Source organism: Hypanus sabinus, chromosome 1 (assembly GCF_030144855.1).
Source record: "Hypanus sabinus isolate sHypSab1 chromosome 1, sHypSab1.hap1, whole genome shotgun sequence".
Lineage (NCBI taxonomy): Eukaryota > Metazoa > Chordata > Chondrichthyes > Myliobatiformes > Dasyatidae > Hypanus > Hypanus sabinus.
In genome coordinates, this window is record NC_082706.1 from 132,979,273 (window position 1) to 132,998,336 (window position 19,064).

Below are 19,064 nucleotides of genomic sequence, written 5' to 3' on the forward strand. Positions count from 1 at the left end.
TTTAGTAATTGCTCTTTCTTATTAATCTGATTTTTCTGATGCCATATATTAAAATACTGTGGAGATGTGGTTACCATATAGTGATATTTTTGGTCCATTTTCCAATTTGAGGATAAAATTAATGGACGTCTGTAAAAACAGAAGCCATTTGTTATTGAGAAAGACCTGTTAAAGGGAAGACAATTGAGTGATTAGAGAAAAGATTCCCTCTGATTTGAGCATAGAAAGTGCTAGATGCAAATATAGTAATGGCAGGTTGCATTGCAGCTTTTGAGAGAGAATTGTATAGATGAATGATGGTAAAGAAATATAGAATTGGTTAGTTCAAGAGCTAGCACAGATATAATGGGGCCCAGTAACCACCACTTGTGCGATAACCATCCCATAATTCTGATTTATTTGTTTAGCCATTCTGTGTCATTGGTTGAAAGGATGAACGATTTGTGTAGTGAGTAGTGTGCCTTTCAGATGGAGTGCTTTATCTCTGTGTGGTGTTGAGGCGCTTGATGAACACAGCTCCAGAAACACTCAAGGCAAATAGAGTACATTTGTTTCATACTCCTGACTTTTTGATAGATATTAGAAAGGCTTTGGTCATCAAGAGGGGAATCATTCATTGCAATACACCCAATACCTGACTGACTTATCATAGAAAGTCAAATTAGAGTTGGTTAGAGGCTGTCAGGTTAGTAATTGTTTCCTTTATTCCATTATGTGGTAATTGATGCTTGGTTGTACGTGAGGTTTTGATGTATAGCTATTTCATTTGTTGATGAGTTCAAAATGGAAGTAAATGTGTGTGAAGATCCTCTACTCCTGATGTTGAAAGGAGTATCATTGAAGCAGTGAATTGGTTGGGTTTACCACACTGCCCTGAGATACTTACGAATAACTTCTCATTTCTGAAATTCAGCTCTTTGTTTCCAAGTTTAAATCAAGGTTGTGAAAATGTTTGTTGATGCAGTCCTGGCGAAACACAAGGCCATAGGAGATGGGAGCAGAATTATGCCACTTGGCCCATCGAATCTGCTCCGCCATTTCATCATGGCTGATCCATTTTTCCTCTCAGCCCCAATCTCTTGCATCCTTCCCCTCCCCCATATCCTTTTATAACATGATCAATAAAGAATATAACATATACTAAACATTAATGGATAATTTATTGGCAATTTAAAAGCTTCTTAAAAACACTTTCAATGATACCCTGCATCACTTTGTTGCTGGACTGAACAGTAATTATCTGGATTGGATTCTTTTTGACATGGTGTACCTTAAAAATTTCCCACTTGGTTGCATGGTTGCTGGTTTTCAAGTTGTACTGGATCAGTTTGGCTGGATGTGCAATTGCTTGTGGTATAGGCATGTTCAGTTTTATAGCTTGGATATTGTCTATTCCCACCACTTTTAGTGTACCAGCAATTTGGTTATTACTGACATATGGATGGAATTATATTGGCTGAAGCTAGTTTTATGTGATGATGGGGATCTGTAAAGTAAGTTGAAATAGATCATTCATTCAGAATGAAGCTGCCAATACTTCGCTGTCCACTTTAGCAATCATACAAAGTCATGCTCTTATTGAAGAGTCACTTTTCCTCTTCCTATTACCCGTGCAGTTGTCTTTCGCCATTTTTGGGAAAACTGCAGAGCTTTGTGTTCAGTTGGCTCAGGGAATACATTTCCTTGCTAGATTGGTTTTTCTTGTTTTGGTATGCCTCTCTTGCAGCTTCATGGCTGGTTCATCAGTGTAAATGTTGCCTTGAATTTTGATGGGCCTGGGTTTGAACCTCTCCTTGGTGCTGTATGTGTGAAGTTTGCACGTCCTCTCTTTGACTGCAAAGGTTTCTGGTTGCTCCAGTTTGCTTGTAGGCTTATGAGCCACTTAATGTTGATAAATAGTGTTGAAAAGCATATGGAGGAAAATTAGTCTACAGAGAAGGAGGGAGCATGGGAGGTTTCTTTTCTCAAGTTTGTTTAGCTGCCACGGATCTTCGATGCTAAAGATTCCAACAGTACAGTACTGGCAGCACATGTCCTAGTGGACATAATTTACATCAAAATCATCCTACTGGTCAACTGACTGGTGTGTTCACTGGGCTGTTTGACCTCTCGCTTCAGCACTGTGTGGTACCCACCTGCTTCAAGCAGGATTCAATTATACCAGTGCCCAAGAAGAGCTTGTTGACCTGCATCAATGACTATTGCCCAGTAATACTTACATCTACAGCGATGAAGTGTTTTGAAAGATTGATGATGAAACATATCAACTACTGCCTGAGAAATGACTTGGATATTCTCCAATATGCCTACCCCAGCAGCAGCTCTATAGCAAATGCAATTTCATTGGCTGGTCACTCAACCCTGGAACATGTGGGCAGCAAAGATGCAAACATCAGGATGCTCTTCATCAACTACAGCTCAGTATTTGATACCATCGCCACCTCAAAATTAATCAGTAAGCTTCAAGACTTTGGTCTTAATACCTCCTTGCTCAAAATTTTATCATTTTTGTTTTTGCCCCGCTGTTGGTTGCTGAACATGAACGCAACTGAGCGCTGGTCGGTCAGCAAGGTGAACCTTCTGCCAGCGAGATAGTGCCTCCAGTGCCTAATAGCTTCCCCTATGGCCTGGGCTTCTTCCTCCACCGCGGAGTGCTGAATTTCAGGGCCCTGAAGGGTACGAGAGAAGAATGCTACCGGCCTTCCTGCCTGATTGAGGGTAGCAGCCAGCGCGAAGTCGGAGGCGTCACTCTCTACTTGGAAGGGAATGGTCTCATTCACCCCATGCATCGTTGCTTTGGCAATGTCCCCTTTAATGCGGCTGAAGGCTGCGCGAGCCTCGGCAGAGAGGGGAAATGTGGTGGACTTGACCAGGGGGCGGGCCTTGTCTGCGTAATGGGGGACCCATTAGGCGTAATAGGAAAAGAAGCCCAGGCATCATTTGAGGGCTCTGAGGGTGGTGGGGAAAGGGAGTTCCAATAGGGGGCGCATACGGTCAGGGTCAGGGCCAAGACATACCCAAGGATAGCAAGTCGGGTGGTTCCGAACACACAGTTGTCCCTATTATAGGTGAGGTTAAGAGCTTTGGCCGCTTGGAAAAATCGTTGGCGGTTGATGTCGTGATCCTGCCAGTCGTGACTGTAGATGGTGATGTTATCCAAATATGGGAACGTGGCCTTCAGTTGGCACAGGTCCACCATCCGGTCCATTTCCCTCTGGAAGACAGAGACACCATTTGTGACACCAAAGTGGACGCGCAGGAAGTGATAGAGTCTGCTGCCCGCCTCGAAGACAGTGTACGGGCGGTCCTCCGGGCAGATGGGGAGCTGATGGTAAGCGGATTTCAGGTCTATGGTCGAGTACACCTTGTACTGGGCTATCTGACTCTATCTGCGATGCAGGGTAGTGGGTATGCGTCAAGCTGCGTGAACCTATTGATGGTCTGGCTATAGTCCACGACCATCCTATTTTTCTGCCCAGTCCGAACAATGACCACCTGGGCCCTCCAAAGACTTGTGCTTGGCTCAATGATCCCCTCCCTGAGCAGCCGCTGCACCTCCGACTTAATGAAGGCCCTGTCCCCTGCACTGTACCTCCTGCTTTTGGTTGCCACAGGTTTACAGTTGGGGGTCAGGTTGGGGAACAGCGGTGGGGGAGGGATCTTGAGGGTGGAGAGGCTGCAAGTGGTGTCAGTAGCGCGCCGTTGGCATGGTGTTGGGTGGGATGTGCGGGTCGGTGTGTGTGGTCAGTAACGGGGTATATAATGAAGTCCCACAAAACTGAGGATTTCAGACAGTGATTGGTGGGAGGGGCCCATCATACTCCATTGTCACACTTTTCAGGTGGCTCTGGAAGTCCAGCCGCAATAGCACAGGGGCACACAGTTGAGGCATGACCAGTAACGCAAAGTTCCGATATTCTGTGCCCTGCACCACCAATGTCGCTACACAACCCCCCACCCCCCCGGATGTCTGCAGAATGCGATCCAGAAGCCTTGGTGACCCTCAGGCTTACCGGCTGTGTCACGAGTCCGCAGCATTACAGTGTCCAGGTGAATAAAGCTCTCAGTGCTGCCCATGTCAAACGGGTAGCTAGTCCTGTGCCCCTCCGCCATGTTGTCCTTCATTGACCTTGCGAGCTGGTGTGGAGTGCTTTGGTCGAGGGTTACAGAGGCCAGCGTTGAATCGCCATCTTGGTGCCTGGTAAGCACCCGTGGGTCAGAGGCGGGGCGAGGTGGCGCTGACAAAGATGGCCGCCCCCATGCCTCGCATGAGGCGGGCAGGCAAGGATGGCGGCGACCAAGATGGCCACCCCCAAGCCTCGCACAAGGCAGGCAGGCAAGATGGCAGCGACCAAGATGGCCACCCCCATGCCTCGCACAAGGCGCTGCTCGACTCTGCTCGTGGTTTAAACTTACAGGCCTTGGCGAAGTGGCCCTTCCTTCCGCAGCTGGAGCAGGTAGCTTTTCGGGCCGGGCAGCTTTTCGAGTCCGCAGAATTAACACTGCGTGGACTTGCGACTGGCAGGAGCCGTGGTCGATTGCAGAGAGTTCACTGACTCGCGAGTAGCAGCGGCTGTGGTCAATTCGCCGGAGGGTTGTGGGGAGTTCACGGAGTCGCGATTGGCAGCAGCCGAGGTCGATTCGCCGGTGGGTGGCGGGGTCTGCAGCATCCATGGAACAGGTGGGAGATCGCACGGCTGGACAGTGTCAGCGTTGTGCAGAGCAGCCTCCAGTGTATCAGCCAGCTCAATCGCTGAACGTAAGGAAAGATCGGCGTTTTCCAGCAGCCGCTGGCGCACGTACACTGACCTGATCCCCGTAACGAAGGCGTCTTGTAGCAGGAGCACTGCATGCTGTTCCGCCATCAGTCTCCTGCAGTCGCAGGCCTGCACGAGTGTCTGTAGGGCCTGGACAAACTCAGTGCTCGACTCTCCGGCATTTGCAGACCCCAGTCAGTTAGCATTGGCAACAACATCTCCTTCACGATCTCCATTAGTACTGGTATACCACAAGGCTGTGAGCTTAGACCTCTGCGCTACCCACTTTACACTTATGACTGTGTGGCTAAACACAGCTCCAAGTTCACTGACTGTTGTAAGCCGAATCAAAGGTGGTGACAAATCAACATATTGAAAACTGGCTCAGTGATGCCACAGCAACAACCTCTTGCACAATGTCTGTAAGACCAAGGAGCTGATTATTGACTTCAGGAGGTGGAAACCAAAGGTCCTTGAGCCAGTCCTCATTGAAGGGACAGAGGTGGAGAGTGTCAGCAACTTTATTATTTTGGAGGGTTTGTTCTTGGCCTAGCACATGTGCAATTATAAAGAAAGCACAGGAGTGCCTCTACTTCCTGGTGAGCTTTTACAGATTTGGCATGACATCTAAAAATATGACAAACTTCTATGGATGTGTTGTGGAGAATATATTGACTGGCTACATCACAGCCTGATATGAAAACAACAATGCCCTTAAATGAAAGATTCTACAAGAAGTAGTGGATATGTCTCAGTCCATCATGAGTAAAGCCTTCCCAACAATTTAGCAGACCTACATGAAACACTTTTGCAGCAAAACCACATCCATCATCAGGGACACCTATCATCCAGGACATATTCTCTTCTAGCTGCTGCCATTAGAAAGAAATTACAAGAGCCTCAGGGCTTGCACCACCAGTTTCAGGAACAGTTATTATTCCTCAACCTTCAGGCTCTTGAACCAAAGGGGATAACTTCACTCAATCTCACTTGTCCCATCATTGAGATGTTCCAGCAATCAATGGACTCACTTTCAAAGACTCTCCATCTCAAGTTCTCGATATTGCTGATTTATTTATTATTATTACTACGACCTTTTGTATTTGCACAATTGTCTACAGTACTCTAGTTTGGATGGTCTTTCTTTGATTCTGTTATGGTTATTGTTCTATAGGTTTACTGAGCATGCTCGCAAGAAAATTAATCTCAGAGTTATTTATGGTGACATATATGTACTTTAATAATAAAATTTACTCTGACATACATTGTGAATTTTGTTGTTTTGTGGCAGCTGGCACAATGGCACAAGATTTTGTGGCAATGTGATTTCATGACCACTCCCAAGACTGGTTTTGTTTTAATTTCCAGCTGATTTGATTAACTGAATTCAAGTCCCACAACTGTCATAGTAGGATATAGACTTGCTTCTTGGAATATTTAATCTGGGCATCTGGGCATTCATCCAGTAATTTAACCACTGTGTCAAAACTTTAACTAATATACCTAATATAAAGCAGTTCTCTGAAGATGTATGCAGGAGATCAAATTAGTTGAAAGAAAGGAAACCCACCTGGACCAAGACCTGTTTTGAAATAGGTTGCAAGTATTTTGCAGCATTGCCTGGTTCTGTTGTTAAATGTGTGTGTCAGTGATTTGGGTTTAGGACTAGAGATGTTTGTGTTCAAATCATAAATGATCTAAAAAAATAAATATAGGCAAGATCCGAGGAAGTCGCAAGGAAATACTGTAATGTGGTCATACAGGCACGGTGATGACAAATGGAATTAGAGGTTAGTAATTCTGTAGTAATTTTACTTCATTATAAAAACAGTGCAGAATTTTACAAGGCATTTAAAAAAAATTTTAAAACATAGGATTAGTGTCAGTGGTTGGTTGATAGTTATCATGGAGCTAAAAGTCTGCTACGGTGCTATGTGAGCTGCCTTAATGACTATCACCTAGTAGCACTCACATCTACAATGATGAAATGCTTTGAGAGGTTGGTCATGACTAGACTAAACTCCTGCCTCAGCAAGGACCTGGACCCATTGCAATTTGCCTATTGCCACAATAGGTCAACAGCAGATACAATCTCAGTGGCTCTTCACAGGGCTTTAGACCATCTGGATAACACAAACACCTATGTCAGGATGCTTTTCATCGACTATAGCTCAGCATTTAATACCATCATTCCCACAGTCCTGATTGAGAAGTTACAGAACCTGGGCTTCTGTACCACCACCTCCTGTAATTGAACCTTTGACTTCTCAACTGGAAGACCACAATCTCTGCATATTGGTGATAGCATCTCCTTGGTGGCGATCAACACTGGTGTACCTTAGGGGTGTGTGTTCAGCCCACTGCTCTACTCTCTATATATGCATGACTGCGTGGGTAGGCATAACTCAAATACCATCTATAAATTTGCTGATGATGCAACCATTGTTGGTAGACTCTCAGATGGTGACGAGAGGGCGTACAGGAGTGAGATGTATCGGCTAGTAGAGTGGTGTTGCAACAACAACCTTGCACTCAACATCAGTAAGACAAAAGAGCTGATTGTGGACTTCAGGAAGGGTAAGACGGAGGAACACATACCAATCCTCATAGAGGGATCAGAAGTGGAGAGAGTGAGCAGTTTCAAGTTCCTGAGTGTCAAGATCTCTGAGGATCTAACCTGGTCCCAACATATTGATGCAGTTATAAAGAAGGCAAAACAGCGACTATACTTCATTTGGAGTTTGAAGAGATTGGTATGCCAACAGATACACTCAATAACTTCTATAGATGTACCGTGGAGAACATTCTGACAAGCTGCATCACTGTCTGTTATGGGGATGGGGTCTACTGAACGGGACTGAAAGAAGCTGCAGAGGGTTGTAAATTTAGTCGGCTCCATCTTGGAGCTTACAAAATACCTAGGGCATCTTCAAAGAGTGATCTCAGAAAGGCAGTGCCCATTATTAAGGATCTCCAGCACCCAGGGCATGCCATTTTCTCACTGTTACCATCAGGTAGGAGATAGAGAAGCCTGAAGGCACACACTGAGCAATTCAGAAACAGCAGCTTCCCCTCTGCCATCTGATTCCTAAATGGACATTGAACTCTTGAACACTACCTCACTTTTTTAATATATATTCTGATTTTTGCAGATTTTTAATCTATATATGTATACTGTAATTGATTTTTTTTTGTTCTATATTTTTTGCATTGAACTGCTGCTGCTAAGTTAACAAGTTTCACAAAACGTGCAGGTGATAATAAACCTGGTTCTGATATGTCAGTCTTTAAAGGCACTTTAGCCCTTCTTACATTTCATTTTATTTAGCCAGTTCATAGTTCAGTTCCATGCTATTTTCCTGCACTGACTCCATACCCCTTCATTTCCTGGTGTCTAAAAATCTATCAACTTTTTAAAAAAGTTTTATTTGGGGAAGAACAAGAGATCTGATACAAAAGTTGAGGTGCTATTTGATAAATTATTATTGAAGCACAGTAGTGGAGTATTGAGGCAATGTAGAAAACCTGATGTGAAGAAATATAAATGCACTAATTCTCTTCAAAGAAGTATTGAAGTTTATTTTTATGTCATGCCTTATTCATGGACCTTAAATGTGCAGAATTCTGCACAACAATAATATGTTAAGTGTGTGGCTTGCAATGGCAATGGGAGAAGACTGCATGCTTGCCACACAATAAAACTTTCATGTGTTAATTGTCCAGTATTAAAGTGAAGATTTTCTCCTTATCGGGTTACATTACCAATTAACTAAACTTTGCAATCATTTTTGAAGTTTTCTGCTTGAAGGTGGCCTTGAAACCAAATTATATTTACTTTCCATTTTTTAAATATAAATTTCCTTATGGAAAATAAATAGAAGAATTGGAATAAATGAAGCCCGAAGAAGAATTACAGATGTTAGTTTTGATTCCTCATTCTCTGGATGTGGTTTACTGAAGCATGACAATATCTTTTTTGAGCTGAAGCAATCTGAATTGTTTCTATAATGCTTTCTTCTTTAAAAAGAACTGAAGTGAGGTCCTAAGGGTGTCGATCCATTAACTTACTCCAAGGCTGTGTGTATCTGCATCTTGTGTGAAGGTCAGATTGACTTATACATACTGCCAAGCTGGTACTCTAACCAGACTGTCTTGCTGAAAATGGCAACTAGTCGTATTACACTTTGCCATTTTTGTCTGTGTGTGTGTCAGAGAGAAATGCAGACTCCCTGATGAATAACAGATGAGGGTATCAAGTTTTACAAAATAGAAGATCTGGCATTTTATTGTAGTTCTATTTGGAGTTAGTTAATTTCAACTATGAAGCCATTTAAGTTAATTTCAGCTATGAAACCATTTGAAGCATTACAGTGGACAATTACAGTGTTAGCAGGACAATGAAGGGAAAATTCAATGGAGGTTTCCATCCTCATGTTATTCTGTGACACAATCCCATTTGTGAATGTATGTTTTACAGAGATCAAGTTGACAGCGATAGTCTGTGCCTTTACATAACTGACCTTTTCATAGCCATTTGCAACAGTTAAAAGGTGAGCAGCTTTCATTGTACCGCAGTTCAATAAGACAAGACACAGAACAAAAGAAAAAAAGTGAAACAGTTACCAAATAAATTCCCATAATTATATTGGAGCTTGTTTAAATTTCAAGTTTGAAGTTGTTATAACCTTGATATCCCTGAGCACTTGATTTGAAAGTATTAAAAATGTCCATTTTCATTTCATTCCTTCTCCTATCTCTAATATTTCTTGGTTTCTTGGTAAATTTATTGAATTTTACACAGCAAGGCCAAAGTTTTGGTAGTTTGAGTGACTTCTTAGATTAATTCAGGTCTTAGTGACTGTATTGAAACTGAAGAAACCTGCCATCCACAGGATTGATCTTGTCAGGACTGGGATTTGAACTGCATTTGACAGGTTAATACTGCATCAATAAGTAACTTGAATTGACCTTCACTGTCTTTGATTTGTTGGTAACTTTAAGGACACTGTAACATTGTTACGATATAAAAGTATTACAACTTGTATTTTGAGATGCTTCCGCTCTGGTATTAACACTGACAGTTTTAATGTGGTTATCATTTTTAGCACTGCTGATTAGCTCTAGAGAGCAGAGTAGCAATTTTTTTAAATTTAAAAATGTGTTAGACAACAGGCGATTTCTTAAGTTTTCTCTGAATAGAAAGTCATATTTTGTCAGACTTTTACAATCTTCAGAAGTTCTTTGTATTATCAATTTGTTCCACTACATTAAAAAAGTTGCCTGTAGCCTGTGGTGCAGTAGGGTTGTTAAATTGGACTTGCATGTTATTTTGATTAGTATTGTGTTATATTACATGTAATGTATAATATATTAATATTTATGAGTAGCTGAACAGATTGATTACTTTAAATATAATTTGCTGCCTAAAACCAGGCTCCTCTTGAATAAATAGTTATCATACTGCTGCAAGTGCTGTTAAATAAATGTTTCTGAAGCATCAATTTCAAGGGCATTGCTGATCCAAGTTATTTGTAGTTTCAAAGTTTCTTTACAGGTATGAGTATTTTGTCAAAGAAACAAGGAGCAGTTCATTTTTCAGATTAAACTTGCATCATGTATGGGAATTAATTATGCAAATAAAATTAAATTTTTGCTGTTCCCAAGTTTTTAAGAAGGGAAGGGGGAATAATTAGCTGAGGTATACAAAACTGAGATGCACAGAGGCCCTTTTTCCCTTAGCAAAGAGGTCACTAGCTTTTAGGGCATCATTTTAAATTAATTGGTAAATTATATAGAGACTTAAGAACAAGAGGTTGTCACCTGACCTTTCAGCCTGCTCTGCTTTTCATTAAGATCATGGCTGAGCTTCTAACTTACTGCTATTATCCTGCTCTATCCTATATCCCATTATTCCTTAAAATCCTGAATTGTATTTATGTTTTGAATGGAATCTATAACAATCCTCAGAATGAATACTAAAAATTCCACACTCACTAAGTGAAGACATTTCTCCTCCGCTGTGGAAAGCGGCCAGTGAAGGAGTGGAGATTTGAGGCTTTGACTTGAGAGGCTTCGACGAGAAGAGGCAGAGGACGAGCTTGTTCCCAGTTGGTCTTTACAATGACTCCTGAGACGGTGATGTGCCTCTCCTGTGAGATGTGGCAGTCTTGGGGGAACTCCCCTCTCCCGCAGAGTCACACCTGCCAGAAGTGCTTGTGGCTGGGCGATCTGGAAGACCGTGTGAGGAATCTGGAGCAGCAGCTGGATGACCTTCGACTCAAGGGAGAATGAGGCGGTCATAGATGAGAGCTACAGGGAGGTAGTCACACCCAGGCTGCCAGAAGCAGGTTGTTGGGTGACAGTCCGAGGGGGGAAAGCGAAGGAGAGTAGACAGGTAGTGCAGAGCACCCCTGTGGCCATTCCCCTGAATAACAAGTTTACCATCCTGGATGCTGTTGGTGGGAACAACCGACCATGTGTGAGCCATGGTGGCAGGGCCTCTGGCGCTGAGTCTGACCCTGTGGTGCAGAAGGATGGGATGGAGAAGAGGAGAGCTGTCGTCATTGGAGACTCTATAGTCAGGGGAGCAGACAGGAGATCTTATGGAAGTGAGAAGGAAACCCACATGGTTTGTTGCCTCTCGGGTGCCAGGGTCCGGGATGTCTCTGACTGGGTGCATGACATCCTGGTACAAGAGGGAAAGCAACCAGAAGTCGTGATACATGTCGGGACCAACGACATAGGCAGGAAGAGGGATGAATGAGGTCCTGAAGTGTGAGTTTCGGGAACTAGGCAGAAGGCTGAAGAACAGGACCTCAAGGGTAGCGTTCTCAGGATTGTTGCCAGTACTACATGATAGCGATGGTAAGAATTGGAGGAGATGGCAGTTGAATGCGTGGCTGACGGGTTGGTGCAGGGGGCAGGGTTTTAGATTTTTGGACCATTGGGATATCATCTGGGCAAGGTGGGACCTGTACAGTTTGGATGAGTTGCACCTGAAATCAAGGGGGAGCAATATCCTTGCTGGTAGGTTTGCTAGCATGGTTCGGGAGGGTTTAAACTAATTTGCAAGGGGGATGAGACCTGGAACGATAGAGCAGTGAAAGAAGTGCATGGAGTAAAGCCAGATCTAACGTATAGATAGGCTTTGAGGAAAGAGCAGCAGAATAAAGAGTATAAAGGTAGTAAGGTAGAAGGGCTAAAGTGTGTGTACTTCAATGCAAGAAGCATCAGGAACAAAGGTGATGAACTGAGAGCTTGGATACGTGCATGGAATTATGATGTAGTAGCCATTACGGAGTCTTGGCTGGCACCAGGGCAAGAACGGATTCTCAATATTCCTGGATTTCAGTGCTTTAAAAGGGATAGAGAGGGGGGAAAAGGGGAGGAGGGGTGGCATTACTGGTCAGGGATACTATTACAGCTGCAGAAAGGGTGGGTAATGTAGCAGTATCCTCTTTTGAGTCAGTATGGGTGGAAGTCAGGAACAGGAAGGGAGCTGGGGGTATTCTGTAGGCCCCCTGTAAGCAGCAGAGATACCGAGAGGCAGATTTTGGAAAGGTGCAGAAATAACAGGGTTGTTATCATGGGTGACTTTAACTTCCCTAATATAGAATGGCACCTGTTTAGTTCCAAGGGTTTAGCTGGGGCAGAGTTTGTTAAGTGTGTCCAGGATGGTTTCCTGTCACAATATGTTGACAGACCGACTAAGGGGAAATGCCATACTAGATCTAGTATTAGGTAACAAACTGGGTCAGGTCACAGATCTGTCAGTGGGTAAGCATCTGGGAGACAGTGATCACCGCTCCCTGACCTTCAGCATTATCATGGAAAAGGATAGAATCAGAGAGGATAGGAAAATTTTTTATTGGGGAAGGGCAAATTATGAGGCTATAAGGCTAGAACTTGCAGGTGTGAATGGGGATCATGTTTTTGCAGGGAAATGTACTATGGACATGTGGTCAATGTTTAAGGATCTCTTGCAGGATGTTAGTGATAAATTTCTCCCGTTGAGGAAGATAAAGAATGGTAGGGTGAAGGAACCATGGGTGACAAGTGAAGTGGAAAATCTAGTCAGGTGGAAGAAGACAGCATAAATGAGGTTTAGGAAGCAAGGATCAGATGGGTCTATTGAGGAATATAGGGTAGCAAGAAAGGAGCTTAAGAAGAGGCTGAGAAGAGCAAGAAAGGGGCATGAGAAGGCCTTGGCGAGTAGGGTAAAGGAAAACCCTGAGGCATTCTTCCATTATGTGAAGAGCAAAAGGATGACAGGAGTGAAGGTAGGACCGATTAGAGATTAAAGTGGGAAGATGTGCCTGGGGGCTGTGGAAATGAGTGAGGTCCTCAATGAATACTTCTCTTCAGTATTCACCAATGAGAGGGAACTTGATGACGGTGAGGACAATATGAGTGAGGTTGATGCTCTGGAGCATGTTGATATTAAGAGAGAGGAGGTGTTGGAGTTGTTAAAATACATTAGGACAGTTAAGTCCCCGGGGCCTGATGGAATATTCCCCAGGCTGCTCCACAAGGCAAGGGAAGAGATTGCTGAACCTCTGGCTAGGATCCTCGTTGTCCACAGGAATGGTACCGGAGGATTGGAGGGAGGCAAATGTTGTCCCCATCTTCAAAAAAGGTAGTAGGGATAGTCTGGGTAATTATAGACCAATGAGCCTTACGTCTGTGGTGGGAAAGCTGTTGGACAAGATTCTTAGAGATAGGATCTATGGGCATTTAGAGAATCACGGTCTGATCAGGGACAGTCAGCATGGTTTTGTGAAGGGCAGATCGTGCCTAACAAGCCTGACAGAATTCTTTGAGGAGGTGACCAGGCATATAGGTGAGGGTAGTGCAGTGGACGTGATCTGCATGGATTTTAGTAAGGCATTTGACAAGGTTCCACACGGTAGGCTTATTCAGAAAGTCAGAAGGCATGGGATCCAGGGAAGTTTGGCCAGATGGATTCAGAATTGGCTTGCCTGTCGAAGGCAGAGGGTCATGGTGGAGGGAGTACATTCAGATTGGAGGGTTGTGACTAGTGGTATCCCGCAAGGATCTGTTCTGGGACTTCTACTTTTTGTGATTTTTATTAACGACCTAGATGTGGCGTTAGAAGGGTGAGTTGGCAAGTTTGCAGGTAACACAAAGGTTGGTGGTGGTGTAGATAGTATAGAGGATTTTCAAAAGATTGCAGAGAGACATTGAAAGGATGCAGAAGAGGGCTGAGAAGTAGCAGATGGAGTTCAACCCGGAGAAGTGTGAGGTGGTACACTTTGGAAGGACAAACTCCAAGGCAGAGAATAAAGTAAATGGCAGGATACTTGATAGTGTGGAGGAGCAGAGGGATCTGGGGGTACATGTCCACAGATCCCTGAAAGTTGCCTCACAGGTAGATAGGGTAGTTATGGGGTGTTAGCTTTCATAAGTCGAGGGATAGAGTTTAAGAGACGCGATGTTACGATGCAGCTCTAGTTAGGCCACATTTGGAGTACTGTGTCCGGTTCTGGTCACCTCAGTATAGGAAGGATGTGGAAGCATTGGAAAGGGTACAGAGGAGATTTACCAGGATGCTGCCTGGTTTAGAGAGTATGGATTATGATCAGAGATTAAGGGAGCTAGGGCTTTACTCTTTGGAGAGAAGGAGGATGAGAGGAGACATGATAGAGGTGTACAAGATATTAAGAGGACCGCCAGCACCTCTTCCCCAGGGCACCACTGCTCAATACAAGAGGACATGGTTTTAAGGTAAGGGGAGGGAAGTTAATGGGGGATATTAGAGGAAGGTTTTTCACTCAGAGAGTGGTTGGTGCGTGGAATGCACTGCCTGAGTCAGTGGTGGAGGCAGATACACTAGTGAAGTTTAAGAGACTACTAGACAGGTATATGGAGGAATTTAAGGTAGGGGGTTATATGGGAGGCAGGGTTTGAGGATCGGCACAACATTGTGGGCCGAAGGGCCTGTTCTGTTCTGTTCTATAATTGTAGCAGATTTGCCCTTTATTCTAAGTTTGTTATCTTCTGTTTCTCACCCCCCCCCCCCCGCCCACTGAGAGGAAGTTACGTTCCAGCATTCACATTGCAAAACAAGTTCATCTCGTTTCTTTGAAAATTGAAGGACTCACTATATGACAATCCTACTGCTAGGATTAAAATCAATGGATATTTATCAAATAGTCTTACCCTAGAAAGGGGCACGAGACAGGGTTGTGCATGGTCACCACTACTCTTCGCATTATATCTGGAACCATTAGCTCAATACATCAGACAAAATGAAGATATCAGGGGAATTACTATTAAAGGGACAGAGCATAAATTGTCTTGTTATGCGGATGACATGTTGATCTATCTAGGGCAACCAACATACTCTTTACCTAAATTGATGCAATCCTTGGAACAATATGATCAATTATCAGGATACAAGATCAACATAGATAAAACCCAATTACTTTCATATCACTATAGCCCACCAAGAGAAATTGAAAGTCGATACCCCTGGGCATGGCATACATAGTCTTTCAAATATTTGGGCATCATTATGCCAAAAGATTTGGCAAAATTATCAGAATGTAATTATCAGCCTTTATATAAAAAAATTAAGGAAGATGTGGCAAGATGGAGCCTGATTCCGTTTTTCAGTCTCAGTTCAAGGATTGAGTCTATTAAGATGAATATACTGTCCAGACTGTTATCTCTTTTTCAGACCCTACCAATAGAGATTAATCAAAGTCAATTCAATTAATGGAACAAGATGCTCTGAAGGTATATTTGGCAGTGTAAAAGGCCTAGAGTTCATCTCAAAACTTTGCAATTAGCAAAGGAAAAGGAGGGATGGGGCTTGCCTTCTCTTAGAGATTATTATTTTGCAGCACAGTTGAGAGCTGTGATATGTTGGTGCAACCCATCATATGACACTCAATGGAAAAACACTGAGGAGCGGGTACTTCCCATCCCCATACAAGCAATTTTGTCTGATAACAACCTGCAAAGGTACATAAATACTATTGATAACCCATGGGTGAAATTGACTCTTAAAATATGGAAAACTACTATAAAAGAATATAATCTAGAGGGAGATATTGCAATTCTTAAATGGTGTGCATATGACTCTGATTTTACACCAAATAAATTGGATGCTAGATTTAAGGATTGGACAGCTAAAGGAATAACAGTTCTTTGCAACATGATGAAAGAAGGAACACTGTTCAGTTTTGAAATGCTTAAAGAGAAACACTTATTAGAAAAAGAAGATTTTTAAGGTATTTACAGATGTGACAATATGTTAATAAGACTCTTAAAAATGTAAGCAAGGCAAATGCATGCTTGATAGAGCTCTTTAGAAAAGCATATAATTCAGATAATGGTAGTAGAATCATTTCAAGCATGTATAAGGGGTTGTCAAATCTTAAAACACTTTGGACTTCATACATTAAAACAAAATGGGAGAAGGAAGGAGGGATAATTATATCTGAGGAAGAATGGACAACAATATGGAGATATCAATGGAAGTGTACCAGTTCACAGAAATGGAGGGAGTTTGGATGGAAAAACTTGATAAGATATTTTATTAACCCTCTTAGAAATCCCATTATGATAGTAACTTCCCTGTTTGCTGGAGAAATTGTGGAAATCAAAATGCAAATCATTATCATATTTTTTGGGACTGCCCTGTTATCAAAGACTATTGGAGGGGGGTACACAATGCCCTACAAGACATCTTTAAATGTGAAATACCCTTAGAGAGTAAGACAATATATTATGGATATATACCTCAAGAATGGATGAACAGAGATAAATATTTAATGAATATACTGTTGGTGGCTGGTAAAAAGACTCTTACTAGGAAATGGTTATCACAGGAGAGCCCAACTTTAAATACATGGATGGAAATTACAATGGACATTTACAAAATGGAGAAGATAACAGCATCTGTTAATCATAAGCTGGAACAATTTGATTTATACTGGGAAAAATGGTTTAACTACATAATGCCTCATAGGCCTGATTTTATTCTCACAAATCAATGGATCTGTTGTAAAAAAAAAATCACTCCCTACTTGTACATAGTTCTTTCCTTTTGCTTGTTTTTTCTTTCCACTCTTCTATAAGTGAATACCTCAGATAAATACTTTGTGGAGATTTTGTGATATATATGATTATATGATATATATGTACAATGTCTGAAATACATCTTATGGAAATGTTTGTTTGATGAACTTCAATAAAAAAATAAATTACAAAAAAAAGTGAAGGACTACTGTACCGAAACCCACATTATATGGCAAACCTGCCTTCCTAAAAACTTGTCTGGTGAATATCTTCATTATCCTTTATTAAATTCACATGATGACATCTATATCTGTTTGTAGATAAGAGGGCCAAAACTTCCTATTATACTCTCAGATGCAATTTTCCCAAGCCCTAAATAATGGCAGTAAAATGTTTTTATTCCTCGACTCAAACCTTTTTGCTATAGAAAACAATATTCTTGTGCTCCTAATTTTTGCTATACTTGTATGCTGATTTCAGTGACTCATGTACAAGATCCTTTTGAATAATTCTCAGTTCCTTAATGTGTTTAAAACTACCATGTTCTCTGGCAAAGTTCATGATTTTCATTGTTCCATCTTATAGCTTACTCAATTTGGCTTCAAGACAATGTTCACAGGGAGAGCATAATTCGTTTCCTTGCATGTTTGGATTCCAGCTGGGGGGGTGGTGATTGAGAAATAACTGATACCAATTTAAAGGAACACACACGAAATGCTGGAAAAACTCGGCAGGTCAGGCAACATATATGGAAATGAATAAGCAGTTGACGTTTTGGGCTGAGGCCCTCTTTCAAGACTGGAAAGGAAGGAGGAAGACACCAGAATAAAAAGTTGGTGGGAGGGGAAGGAATTCAGCTAGAATGTGATAGGTGAAGACAGGTGGGTAGGAAAAATAAAGGGCTTGAGAGGAAGGACTAAAAGGAATATTTGAAAGAAGAATTTAAAACTAAAGAAGTATTTTAAAATCTAATGTTTGACACCAGCTTTCTCCTTGTTATTGTTTGACAGGTGGTCTTTCCTTGTTACTGTTTTTGTTGGAGTAACAGAAGAAGCAGGTTTTGCCTGTGGAAATGTGTTTTCAAATGTACTCAAAAATAAAAGAAATAAAAATGCCTGAAAGATTTTATCATTTAAAATTAAAACTTCCAAAAAGTAACTGAAAACATTTCTATTGAACTAATATAATTTATTTTTCTACCATATACTCTATTCTGTTACAGGAAGCTGAAAATGCTAGAATCTGGTGCAAATCACAAAATGCTGGAGAAACTCACCAGGTCAGGCCACATCTATGGAGGGAACTGGACAATAATGCTTTGGGTCAAGGTCCTTCATCTGTTGACTGTTCACCTGATCTGCTGAGTTCTTTCAGCAAGTTGTGTGTTGTTCTGTTACAACCTTATTACTGCAGCAATTGCCAAATTTTGTAGCCAACGTGGATAGAAGCTGAAAGCACCCTTTGTTACTGTGCTGAAACTTTCAATTTCTGTTAATTGGTGCTTCAGTAAAATTTTGAAGTATTTACTGTGACTGGAAATTGAAAACTCCACCACCAGGTAAGGACAATGCATCATACTTTTAAAAAATAATCTCAATTCCATTGTCTGTGTTCTTTTAACAGGGTCCGCTTCCCAATTCATGTGGACATTTCTGGCAAATGGCCTGGGAACAAAGAAGTAGAGCAATTGTGATGCTCAATCGTGTCATTGAAAAGGGATCAGTAAGTGAAAGATAAATTAATATTTGTAATTTAATTTAATATAACTAGCAACTTGCTGTTTCCATTTGTATGATAGTGTGAATAGGAGAATTTTAGTCTACCATCCTGCTTAGATGAACAGGTTAATTGGTGTATGAGGCTGTTCAGGTTGACTGGAAGTAGGCAGAGAGTGAGAATAAAGGGGGCCAGTTGTGGTTGGCTGCTGGTGACTAGTAATGTTCTGCAAGGTCCGGTTTTGGGACTGCTTTTCAAGTTATCTGTCAGTGGTTTGAATGACAGAAGTATGGCTCTGTGGCCAAGTTTGCAGACATAATAAAGATAGGTGGAGGGAAAGGTAATGTTGAGGAAGCAGAGATTCTGCAGGAGGACTTGGACAGAGTGGGCAAATCAGCAAAGAAGTGGCAAATTGCATGTAGTGTAGGGAAGTGTATGGCCGTGCACTTTGATAGAAGGAATAAAGACATAGGCTAGTTTCTAAATGGGGAGGAAATCTAAAAATCAGAGGTACAAAGGGACTTGCAGGTTGAGTTGGTGGTAAAG

At 42.1% G+C, this 19,064-nt stretch overlaps 1 protein-coding gene across 6 annotated transcripts in view; it reads left to right on the forward strand.

Annotated features, from left to right (window-relative positions):
* The window catches only part of LOC132397925 (tyrosine-protein phosphatase non-receptor type 2-like), a 100,667-nt gene that overhangs the window by 53,057 nt on the left and 28,546 nt on the right, over positions 1 to 19,064 (forward strand). For all 6 annotated transcript variants that reach the window (XM_059976748.1, XM_059976739.1, XM_059976782.1 and 3 more), the window contains one exon: positions 18,426 to 18,524. In XM_059976748.1, coding sequence (XP_059832731.1) covers positions 18,426 to 18,524 — 99 coding nt within the window. The remainder of the gene's footprint in view (positions 1 to 18,425; positions 18,525 to 19,064) is intronic.